The sequence below is a fragment of the Dermacentor variabilis genome, chromosome 9 (assembly GCF_050947875.1).
Source record: "Dermacentor variabilis isolate Ectoservices chromosome 9, ASM5094787v1, whole genome shotgun sequence".
Taxonomy (NCBI): domain Eukaryota; kingdom Metazoa; phylum Arthropoda; class Arachnida; order Ixodida; family Ixodidae; genus Dermacentor; species Dermacentor variabilis.
This window is the reverse complement of record NC_134576.1, coordinates 101,114,592-101,126,854: the sequence shown is the minus strand read 5'-3', so window position 1 is coordinate 101,126,854 and position 12,263 is coordinate 101,114,592. Positions and strand designations below refer to the sequence as shown.

At 44.9% G+C, this 12,263-nt stretch overlaps 1 protein-coding gene across 1 annotated transcript in view; it reads right to left on the bottom strand.

Moving 5' to 3' along the window:
• Positions 1 to 12,263, bottom strand: part of LOC142558473 (lysosomal alpha-mannosidase-like) — a 49,230-nt gene that overhangs the window by 29,471 nt on the left and 7,496 nt on the right. Inside the window, exons 4-8 of the mRNA XM_075670605.1 lie at positions 11,447 to 11,593; positions 9,976 to 10,036; positions 5,962 to 6,001; positions 5,368 to 5,437; positions 1,322 to 1,453 (exon numbers count right to left, since the gene is read on the bottom strand). Of these exons, the coding sequence (XP_075526720.1) occupies positions 1,322 to 1,453; positions 5,368 to 5,437; positions 5,962 to 6,001; positions 9,976 to 10,036; positions 11,447 to 11,593 (450 nt within the window). The remainder of the gene's footprint in view (positions 1 to 1,321; positions 1,454 to 5,367; positions 5,438 to 5,961; positions 6,002 to 9,975; positions 10,037 to 11,446; positions 11,594 to 12,263) is intronic.

The window sequence follows — 12,263 nt, the reverse complement described above, 5'->3', positions numbered from 1 at the left end:
CAAGAATGAATCTCTCCAATTGAAGGCGTGGCGTCCAAGTACCGGACGACCTTGCCCGCGGTACTTTTGCCCGAAAGACGTTTTTCACACCAACTCTCCGTGGTTGCTCAGTGGCTATGGTGTTAGGCTGCTGAGCACGAGGTCGCGGGATCGAATCTCGGCCACGGCGGCCGCATTTCGATGGGGGCGAAATGCGAAAACACCCGTGTACTGAGATTTAGGTGCTCGTTAAAGAACCCCAGGTGGTCGAAATTTCCGGAGTCCTCCACTACGGCGTGCCTCATAATCAGAAAGTGGTTTTGGCACGTAAAACACCATAATTTAATTTTTTTTTCACACCTGAGCTTTTACTTGGAAAACAATGTACTTCTCTGCAGAAAAAAAAAGAATGCCGTGCTATAGAAGGGAGAGGAAGATATACAAACAAAGCGCCATTAAATTCATCTGCTGAGCTAAGTGAAATGACGCCAAGGCAATTTAATACAGCTAACTGAAGTGACGGCTACCGTAGAAGTATTCCCTACATTTGTGTGCGATCTCAAAACGGCGTGGGACCACTATATTTTTTCCTTCTTGTTGACTACAACTGTCCACTGCCTCGGTTTGCTGTATTTTTGTTTGTGTTGCTCGTTCATTAACAGCATCCGGCAGTGCCATGGGTGGAATCGAACTGCTTAATAAATATAAGAATTCACGTCACTCCATAGCATCCTGTGAAGCTGGCAATATATAGTTGCTAAGCTTTTCAATACCACGTTAAACAAACGAATTCAGACAGGACCAAGCGCTGGTGTATACCCGCCTTCTTTCGTAATATTTGCCGCTGTTGTAGTTTCGAACTCTTGCCAAGTTGCCCAGCTTACAGCACTCGTATTCTCTGAACTTCGTACTTCACTATACAAAATAAGTTCTATGTTTCCTCGAATAGCCTGCAACTTTGCCACTATCACATCATGCCGGCTCAGTATTTTTTCTTCTTCTTTTTTTTTTTTGCCGGGAGCAATGTACGGATTGTAACCCATCCATGATTATGACTCGGGCACTGCAAGACAGGAATTAACCTCCCCACCCCCCTCCCATTCCCAAGACTGCAGCCTGTGGCGCTTCATAAGTACACTCGAAGTCGCTTATTGTGAAGTTGGTTGTAGCGCAAACATATGTAGGTGGCCCCTTAATCCACGACCCAGCGAAGTTTTCTCTGTGTAACAGAAACTGATGTCGAAAGCTACGCTTTTGCAACTAGCACGCAGCGGAAGTGCTTGCGGAACCGGAAAGGCGTCATCAGCGCTATGCTTTAGACACCACTTATAGCCACTCGCACCTCCCTGAGTGTTTCGGTGAGTTGACACTCGCTCTGGTTTACGAGATGGCAGAAGTGCAGCTGATGCTCGTTTACGGCGGCGTTGGATGCACCCAGGTTCAGCAACGATGCCAAGCTGGTGCTGATCACTCCCTGCGTGGACAAAGCATGTCGTTGGTAGGTCTGAGATATATGTGTCGCCTGTGTGCACAGCAGTCAACCACTTGATACGAAAGAAGCGTACCGTTAGTAGTTATTAGAGACTTTTAGACTGTCCACTATTCCGGTAAACGGGAGCGGTTTGGGTGGATTGCCGGATTTGCGGGGGCGTAAACGTGAGCGGCCAAAGCGGTGCAGCCGCCTGGTCGCGTAGAGTTCAGCCAGACAAACACAGAGCTAAAACTGCAGTAACCCACTATATCCTGCTTCGCTACTAGTGCAAATCTTTGGCAGCGGCGTAATTGTGAACACGATTACGCCACTGTCGAAAATTTACACCAGCAGCTAACCAGAATATAGTAATTAGCTTTGTGTTTGTGTGGTTGAGCTTTGCGCCACCAGCTGGCGCCACTAATCTGGCCGCTCACGTTTACGCCCCCGCTAAACCGGCAAACCGCCCGCGCTTGCCGGAATACCGGACACGCGAAAAGTCTCTATTGTAAAAGGCAGCGTCAGCTTATTTGAAAACGTTACCCGTTCGTCATTAATTGTTATTGGAGATTGCGGTAACTTTCTGGGCGATGTTTCCGCAGCTCTTTCTTTATTTGTTTTCATCCCTCTTCTCGCTCATACTTGTGCACTGCCCACATTCCTGCTGTAATCAGTACTCTCCCGTAATACTTAATGGTATAGGGACGGGTCTGTACTTTTAATATTATTTCATTTAAGTTTCATTTATTGCTTTATTTCACTAACGAATGTTGCTAATGCTAATCTTAGTTTCACATTCCCTTAACTAGGCCCCGGCAGGATGCATGTCCTATTAGGCGGCACTTTGTATCAACCGTCTAAAAGATAAAGTAAGTAGAAGGCAAGGAGAAATAAGAAAAGTGAGCAGCGTGATGAGCAGTGACTGACGCTGAGTATGCGAGAGGAACTGAGCTAGGCGCCGCAGATGCCCGTTCAGCGCGCGCCTCACCACATACTCCCTAACACTCCCTAACACTCCTTTGCACTACACCTTCTCCAGCTGTACGGTCAGGGCCTTGGTGCATGCGATGACGCATTGGAAGATTGAATCGTCGTAAAAAAAGGGCTAACGCTTAAAATTGTCATTCACCTTTAAGTAGCGCCAAACTACTGAAAAAAAAAACAACAACATTGTTTTGTTTGAAATGCGAAGCAGTGGTGCAGATAGCTGCCGAAATATAAAGCGCAGTTCTCCTTATTGTTTCGGGTGGCTCTCGCTGGAGTGAAAATTGGCAGGTGCGAGCGAACCGTAAACTGTCGAGAAGTAAAAGAAAAGTGTAAGCCTGTAAGCCACATTCGTTTGTGAAAGTTGCACCTCTCATTGGTGAAAGTGGAAAGGCTCGGTTTTTCTTCCTGCTGTTGCCTATTTGGACTTAGCCACTGGTCTCTACTAAAACTGCCCTCTAGCTTCTTACTGCTGGAGTCCTTCGGCTTCGCTCGATTTTGTATTTGGGCTACCCCAGTAATAGGCCTTGCGCTATGCGTGAAGAAAATCAGACGACGTGAATGCTACCCAGTAAGGACGAGCAGTCAACCTGCAGCAAAAGAAGAAGATTCGCAACCATGAAGGTGACATACTCAGTCATTGTCATCACAGTAGAGGAAGAAATTTAATTTCGCACGGCTTCCGCGACTATGAAAGCGCCGTGCTGGAATGCGAGAGAGAGAGAGAGAGAGAGAGAGAGCAAATGATAAATGAAAGGTAGGGAGGTTAACCAGGACTGAGCCCGGTTTGCTACCCTACACAGGGGAAAGGAAAAAGGGGACGGAAAGATTAAAAGAAGAAGAGAGAGTCTACTGGGGATATCGTGCGGTCACTCAGTCCGGATCACAGACGCTGACTCAATCCAATAGCTTTCAAATATCGCAGCAGCGAAGAGTGCGTGGACGCTAGCTCTATCCTGTACAAAGCTGTCGAGCGGGCGTTAGTCAATCCCGGCAGCTGCTGGCGGGGTCGCACTCGGCAGGATCAGTATTCTCCACTGCTGTAGCATGGGCAGAGCGAAAAAGCGAAACTCTTATGTCGAAGACTGGCAATACCGAAAACAAAAAGACATCGAAGAAAGACTTCGAAATAAATCCTATCATCATCCCTTCGACGGGACGAAGGAGCGAATCTTGTTATACGATACCAATTTCTTTTTGTTCGACTGCATAATCTCTGGAGAGCAAGAATCATAGATAGACACGCCGAATCACCCCGAGCAACGAGGAGCATCTTCTAGGAAGGGAGAAGTTAAATACGCGGAAAGTACGAGCGTTCCATGCAGTGACTCTCCTTACTGGTTTCATGTCTCTGATATGGTTTAAACTTGCCTGATCGTCGACCTATCATGTGTTTAGCGCAAGTGCTACAGCTTTTCGACTGCAAGAAAAAATATTGACTCGCCATCCCGACCCTGCGAAAGTGGATGGCCAATGAAAGTGTTAGAACACCACTCAAATTCCATCGATGGGGATATGAAATGTTTTACTTTTCTGCCTAGCCTTAGCCGTTGTTAAGGATTACGATTTTGCACTCTTCAACGCTCGTCTTATTCGCGCGGCTCTTGGGGAGTCTTTGCGTGGTCTACCCATAGCGGTCTTGCAAGGAAATGAGCTGCTAGACAGGTCTCACATTTTGTTTCTGGTAAATAAAATTGATTGATTGATTGATATATGAAGTTTGGTGACGTCACTAACTGATTCGTATGCTACTGTGACCTCTTTCCCACCTGAGCAGATTTTAGAACCGTAATCTTTACCTGGAAGCATACGCGGGGAGAAGGAACGTGCCTCGCATTGTTCACAGGCGCCTTATCATCCACCATGCGGTTTTGAAGCTTGTTTCGTGCTTCTCTTTATTGAAATGAGTACTGCGCTGGTGTGTTGTATGACTGATTCCAAAGGGGATATGCACTTTTTTTTCAGCTTCAGTATTTTTTTGCTGATGGACAGGAAAAATTCCGTCGAACTAGAGGCTAATAGCTTCGCTGTAAAATGTGTGGCATAGAGGCAGAATCCTAGACTGCCAATCTGTGAGACGTATGCTCGAATCTTCGCAGCGTAACGCAATCTTTCTTTTTAATTTTCTTGCAAGGTATTTTGTGATTCTGCCGTCGACACAGGCGGACAGTAAGTTGACCAGGTGAGTTAGCCCATAACAGCTGTCACTGTAAAGAGCCCTACGGGCTTCTTTTGTAGCATGGTACTCTTTCGAAAGCTCCGTCCACCTTGCAGAATTCCGCAGAAAGCAGTCATCGTCCGTTTCGTGTGTGTGCGTTCACTTATTTCTTGTTTATTTGATCACGCGGCGGTACAACATTTTCGGATTGCAAGGTAGGAAACTAAACGCAAGCAAAATACAGCAAGCTATTTAGTTTGTAGAGAAATCTGAATATACAAAGGGAGCGGGAACACACGAAAGGTAAACGATATACTCGCATTCAGTGAAGGGATCAAAGGCAATTGAAGGAAGAGCAAACTCGATTCAACGAGAGACCAATAAAGAGATACACTAAACAGAGATACAATAAAACTTAGAGTATATGTAAAACAGAAATGATTTGACCGCGACGGCCGGAAATCGACATAATCGACTTTGACGAACTGAGGTACTCCATGCAAGGCTTTGCTGGAAAGCTTTTGCGATCAGATGGTACGGCAGATTTGCATACCAAGTTGTTGCGCATGTCAAGGTGCGAGCATCATCTATGACCGGGTAACAAAAAGTATATGCTTTGTTGGTCAAGAGTTATCACGCTGTGGAAATATGTCCGAGAGCCAGGGATCCCGCACCGGTACACCACGTGGGGTGCTTGCACTTCATGTAGGCGCTAGTGAGAGGTTAAGTGTGCTATGATGATTTGGCGTACAGTGCAAAAAGGTCATTGGCTTGCCTCACATTGATCCACGCCCTTGAGCAACCTGTTGGTGTAGTCACCGGCCGCTGTATTTGAGCACGTTCCCCTGTAACGAAAAGGCATCGGAGTGACAGGAGGCGTTGTTGTCAGTTAAGGTGACGTATACAATCGAGCAATAAAGCTTTTATAACTGCGAAAAAGCCTTACTTTAAGTAAAAAAAAAAAGAAGACTTATAGCATACCGCTCATCCCGGTGCCAGTCTAGTTTGTTCCCATTTCCTGTATGAAAAGTAATTCTCGCCGGTTCCAGCTTGAGACGGTGTACGAAGCAGTCGTAAACTAAGAACGAAGGGAAAAGAGTCAAGTGACACCTGGCCGCATCTGTACATTGCCTGTGATGAAAGGAGCCGTCGAAAGTTGCCGCGAATTTGCGCGTCGCGCTGTAGGCAGAGAAAGCGTTACGTTACGAAAGGCGTTTTTTATTTCCACGTGTGTCCACCGTACGGTGGAGGTCCATGTTAAGATATGCAGTCTCCACTGGAGTCCATAGAATTCATCGAATCCGTGGCCCATTGACTTTTGTTCCCAACTGTGGAGAAAATCGCGACAGCAAGGTCGGTCGAGACTCACGTGACTCCGTCGTGGTGTTGCACCGTGGCCACAGCTTCACCTGCGCAGATATGCGTGCTCAGTGCTGACATGTTTTTAAGGTTTACTATTAACGAAGAAAAAAAAAAACAGCGCTGCACGTGTGGATACACAGTTCAACCTACACAGTCATTAGAGAAGGTTGGAAAGTTTTTAATATTGAAGGTAATAAAAAAGAAAGAAAGAAATAACGAAAGAATACGAAACAGAGTAAATATTAAAGGGGCAGCTTTCAGTGATGTGCGATGAATGTAGATAGGGTACCTATATATATGTACCCAAACTATAAGTACCCTATAAGTACCCTATCGATACATATGGTATCCAAGGAGCACACTCAAATGCTATTCGTAAAGCGGCCAGGAAAAACAAACAGTCAACACTGCTGGCAGTGCGTACAATATTAGCAAAGGTAATAAAAAATGGCGTTACGAATTGAATGTTTCATACTTCCTGTCTCGACGTTTATGATAGGAAGAAAGATGACATGGGACGTCAGTACAAGTAATTGCTATACGTTAGCAATAGCAACTGCAGTGACAATACATTTACACGAGCTTGCAAAACGAAATAGGTACGAAAACTTTGTAAGAGCCGCAATGTTTGTTAAGGAGCTCGATATAAAACTACGCTGACTACCACCAATAATCCCAATACTTACGTAGCTTTCGCGGCGTTGCCTGCCAAATATGAAAGGAAGTATGCAGGGTGTTTCAGCTTACTCGCGCAAAGTTAAAAAAATAGAAATAAAATCACGTCTGCATTAGAAGAACTTAGTATTGTTCACGGTGCTCTTGAGCGACTCAGAGTATATTATACCATTAACTAAAGCCATTAATGAACAATAATTACCTAACCAATCTTTAAAGTATTGCTTTAAACATGTGGTCACCCGCTCTGGTAGAGCGGCGAGCTTTGGCGTTTATCTGCTGCGATCGAGGGCACGGAATCGAATTCCGGCCGCGGCGGTCGCATTTCGATGGGGGGTGGGGGGAGGGGATATTCACGAACTTCCATGTACCGCACATTGGGTGCACGTTAAGGAACCACAAGTGACCAAAATTATTCTGGAGTCCCCTCCCCCCCCTACGGCGTGCCTTGGATACGTATTGTGGTTTTGGCATGGAACGTCTCACCATTTAATTTAATTGCAATATCTTCACTAATTGGCGATATTGCAGATAATTTTTTTCCATGATAATAGCTGTTGTGTTAAGTTTCTTTCCGGGCTACAAAGGAAGTGCGCGAGAACTGAAAAAAGAATATATACTACGGGGCTAGGCACTTGCGCGTAGCGGCAGTGGTGCCCTCAAACCTGCTACCAACGTAATGATCGATGCTGCCCACAGACCGAAAGCATGAACATGCCTTGAGCAACGGAGATGGGTCGAATACGATGGCCTTGGCTTCCACAAGATGAGTGTTGCATTATAGAGCCCTGAATATCCGCACGACGACTATGGTCGAGCCTGGCAACATACGACCGCCTCGCAACTACGCCGCCAGCAAGATGGCGCACGCGGGCAGTGTTGCCAGATGACTATGCATTTTGAGTATCGCCTATACGCGCCTTGTGAAAGCCCATGCGCTTGCAGCGGCTGGGCACTTTGACGCCATCTAGCGTACGCTCGCTGAATGAGGGCTCTTGCCTTCGAGGCGTTGGTGCATAGATTTGCGTCTTCTGGCTTAGTTTTCTTTGTTTACTTGCGCAATTGTACATAATATTTCACTTGACTTGCCATGTCATTGATGTTCATTGATATCTTGGATATCCATTGATATCCATTGATATCCATTGACATCTTCTTCTGTATGGTATTGCAATCAATTATTTGCTTTAGCAAAAATGAAAAAAAGAATCCCAAACCGAATCGTTGGCCACCATCAACTCCGCACTTCTTGTAAGAGACCAACGTAGTATGACTTCAGGCAAGATGACAAGAACCAGCGAAGACACCAGGGGAGGTATTCTGTAAAAGTTCACCTAGTGGAGATGTCCATTCCGCATCCTGCTGAAGTGTTGATTGGCTGTGACGCCTGGTTGCTGCGGACGCGCAGCGCAGCGCAGCCCAGCCAATCAGAGCAGCAGACGAAATGGCCATGTCGACTAGGTAGACTCTTACAGAATACCTCCCCTTGTGTAACACGCAATCACCAATAACAGGTCACCTGAGCGCGCATCTCGGAGACAAATATGACAAGGAATAGGCATCAGACAAAAGGCTGCACGAACTTGTTAAAATATTGACCTTTACTCTTGATTGCAACCATAAATTAGCCGTTTATTTCTTACAAGAAGGAGGGAGAGCGTAAAATTTTTCTACGTATAACATAACCAAATTGTTTGAAGACGTGTTTTTGTTCTGTCAAACCCTTTCTACCTTGTAACAGAAGTTGACTGTGTGAGATTGCAGTTTTGGAGTATAATGGCGACAGGTAACTTTAGGGCTCTGCTTTTTATTCTCTGTAGTCTTTGTGTGGCGTCGGTTCTCTGTGTTTGAGCGTCGTCATATTCTTACGTGAGCCATTAGGTAATCTCTGGAGGCCGTTATTGGATTTCAGCATATCACCAGGAAGAGCGCATAACCAGGAAGAGCGCTCTATAACTCAAGATGTCTAATAACTGATAACTTCCACCCATCTTTCCTTGAAATTGGCGAAGAAAGGAAAACAGGATAACAGCAAGTGGCTAAATCTCTGTAGCAAACGGTCTTCGAACGATGCCTCGCAATATTTATGGCTTTTTTGATAAGCCTCAGAAATAGACCTAGTCGCAGTCGTAGCGCTGACATGTCTTCTGGGAAAGTGGTTTATCGGTGCACACAACGTGTCCTGTTCAACATAATGATGACGTCACTAAGTTGGTAATTATAACAGGCCTGGCATGCTCATCTAGGTCTGATTATCCGTCTTCAGAATTCGTATTGAAAGTTCTGTAATCTCACGTGCATATTTCTGTGCAGAATGAAGTTAAAGCTAGAGGGCTTCTGAAAATACGTTAACTGCGCCAAGTAACCCGGCAGAATTTAACAGTACTTTAGATGTTTTTTTTTTTTTGAGGAGACATTGAATCAATGTAGCTTCAACGTGCGACAGTTTCGCATTTGCCAAAAATAAAGAAGACAAAGGCGAAAGGATAAGTTTAACACAAAGTGGTGCGTTTTATGCGTTTCGTTAAGTGAGCGTTGCACTTAAAGGTACACTAAAAAGAAACATTTCTGATAACATCTTTCATAGATCTAGTTTCGTTAATTTCGTGGAACTAAGGTGGTTATTATAAGAGAAAATTAAGATCAAGGTTATATATATTTTTTAAATTTCGTTCCTGAACCGCAGCGCAGATACGTCAGTTCTACGTCACGGAATTCAGAGCCTTGTCTAGTGTTTAGACCGATGCGATTCTATAAAAGTTCTTGCAGCCACATTTAGTCTCTGGGGGTCACTAATGAACAATTTCGCTTATCTTAATGATGATAAACTAAACCTTACCAGACGCCATAAAATCCACGACGCTACGACGTGCTAGAGCTTGAACTTCAAGGCGATGTCGCCACGAGATCTTTTGCTTTTCTTTCTCTGGCTTGTGAAGTGTCTTGTCGTAGTAAGGGCGACTATCTTTATATTCTAGAAGGCCAGTTTACTAGTACGGGTCAACCGATTTTTCCCATTAGTGTCCCCAGCTTAATCTAACGCAAATGAGACCTTGACAATGCTTTCAGGATCGCGGTGACTCGGCCTCTGTAGCTTTCCCTTCATTCCTAAAGAAAGTACAGCTGTATATTTCTTCAGGTATGTTTTATAGATGCAGTCCACGGTAAGCCTGAGCTGTTCGCATTATGGCTAGTGCTACCATGAATATGTATGCGCGCATTCCATTAGGGCTCTACTGTTCATAACGATATTGAAGTGTCATTTATGCACACGCGCACGCTGGCAGTAGATTACGCTTTAGCGGTGCTTAAGATGACAGAGTGAGTCAAAAAGGCATCTGCTTACCCAACTGCCTTGCTCTCTCGGAGGCGTCCTGTCGGCCATAGAGAGAGAGCTGCTTGCAGGCCTGCGGAACGAAATTCAGTGTTAGACGGAATATAAAGTGCAAAGGCTGATGCGTCGCTCTCGCCTTCCATTTTTTTTGAATAACAATATGTAACTGTTCCAGCAGCTGAATTCCTAGTTTGCAACACGCACCATCTCAGAGAGTCAGCTTTCAGGCTCTTTCGTGCGGGTTTAATTAACAGCGAGTCCTATTTAAAATTATAGGTATTACTCTATAATGAAATTACGAGTGGTCCCAGTGGCAGCACTGTTTTATGTTGCACTCAACAATAGCGTAAGGAGTTCTAACAGCAAGGAATGTATTTTTGTGGGTCTGCTTGGCTGGGATTAGGCTGGTGAGGATCGCCGAGGCGCATCGATGTTTGATCGGCAGTGCAAATCAGCAGCGCTCGCTACAGCGACGGTACTGCGTTTATAACGACGCTAGGCTAGTGACCAATGCGACTGTATGCGCATCTCTGGGCAAGCTTGGCAAAGGCTTCATAAGCCAAAGCCGTGAAGGATCTTGGTGCGGGGGCTGTTGGTCATCACCGCAAGCAAGCGCGCGGAGGCGAGCGCCCAATTGAGGTCGAGGCTAATCAGGCTGTGGACAGTGACGGTTCCAGGAAGAGCGGACGAGTTTGTCGAGAAGCAATGAATCCGTCATTTTAGTGCGCCGTTATTTCAAATTTGAATCGTTAATTTATGTCATAGTGCTTTGTTCGCTTAACTCACTTCTTCCGCTTTCTGGCGAGAACCACCACGGTTCGCGCAAGGAAGTCGAGGCGCTTGAGCTGCAGTGCTAGATTGAAAGTTGACAATAAAAATCTCTGGTTAAGTGCGGCGGGCTCTGGACCCCTTCGTTAGTTCCTTCACGGGGTGCCTTAAAAAACGCGTTTCAAATATTTTAAAGTCAGGAAGGTGTGACCACTAAGCGATTACCTCAGGATTGATTTTACCACGGATGCCCACATATTGTAGAGACCCGAAGTAGCAGGTAGGCAAATGAGCATGAAACTTGGGCTAATTAATGCGCTGCCATCTCCTAGCTTCCCGCTTAGCTATGATGACAGAGCAACGGCACCGGAAAGGCGTTAGTCGCGGATTCAACACCCTGTGGACAACAATCTTTTTCTCAACTGTGGAGCTGTCTTTCCTGAGCAATTTGTACGCATTTTCCTTGTAGTTTCGTGCTACAGTCTGGTAGATGACATTTTCTCATATTTAACGTCTCTATAGAGAGTTTCTCGCATGGACCCATTCTCTGAACTTATCAAAACTTACCGAAGAATTAAAAATTCTGAATTTATTCTGCGATTGTGCACTTTTTATGATTCTGACGGTGAAAAAAATGTACTGAAAGAAAACTCTTAATGTATAGAATTATTCGAAGCCTTGAGGGCATAATAGTGAATAACAAGCTCATGCTTACTTGGAGGAATCCATTTGCGTATCGTATGAACATCTTAAGGTTGGGTCGCGTGGTATAAAATCCCGTCCACGTACGGCCCGGCAAATCTGAGTAGGGCAGCAAGTCGTCCGAGAAGCTAGGCCACGTGCGAGAAGCCTCATGAAGTGCCTGTAGAAAAAGAAAAACCATTTGTATACGTTATCGCAACTACAACTACAATGCAATACATGACGCTCTTGCTGACTTGAACGATTTATTCGAATCGTTTGGCATCGTCTGACGGCTTTCGCTGACACAACAAAAAAAGAGTTCATCACTTTTTTTGTGATAAGCCCAGTGCAATACCTTCGATAGTACTAATAAAAGAATGCTAAGCATCGTCGAATAAGCACACACATATTGCACAAAAATGTCTACGAGATAATGAATATACTCTTATTAGTTTTAAGAAATGTGCTGAGATTGGAAGTGTTCGTGCGTCACCTGCAAAGATAGGAGTAAGGAAATCGAAAGTATTTATAACTAGTTTTGATCATATTGTTACGCGAAGGCATAAGACAACGAAATGACGAATAAGCGGAGAGAAACTAGCTATTTTTTTTACATTGCATCGGAAAAAATAAATTTGGCGTAGGGTTACATTCGGGATAATTAAACTTTACACTCTTCATAAGGACAGCTTGCCATCCACTGGAGCCGGACATAACAGCCGCCACAAAACACCTGCGCTGCACTTTACGTGTAGTTTCATTTTCCTTTCTTGTTATTACGAATGGAAAGCTAATAAGAAAGTGTACTCGACGTTCCATGGAAAATCCCCAGCAGTTAAATATAAACG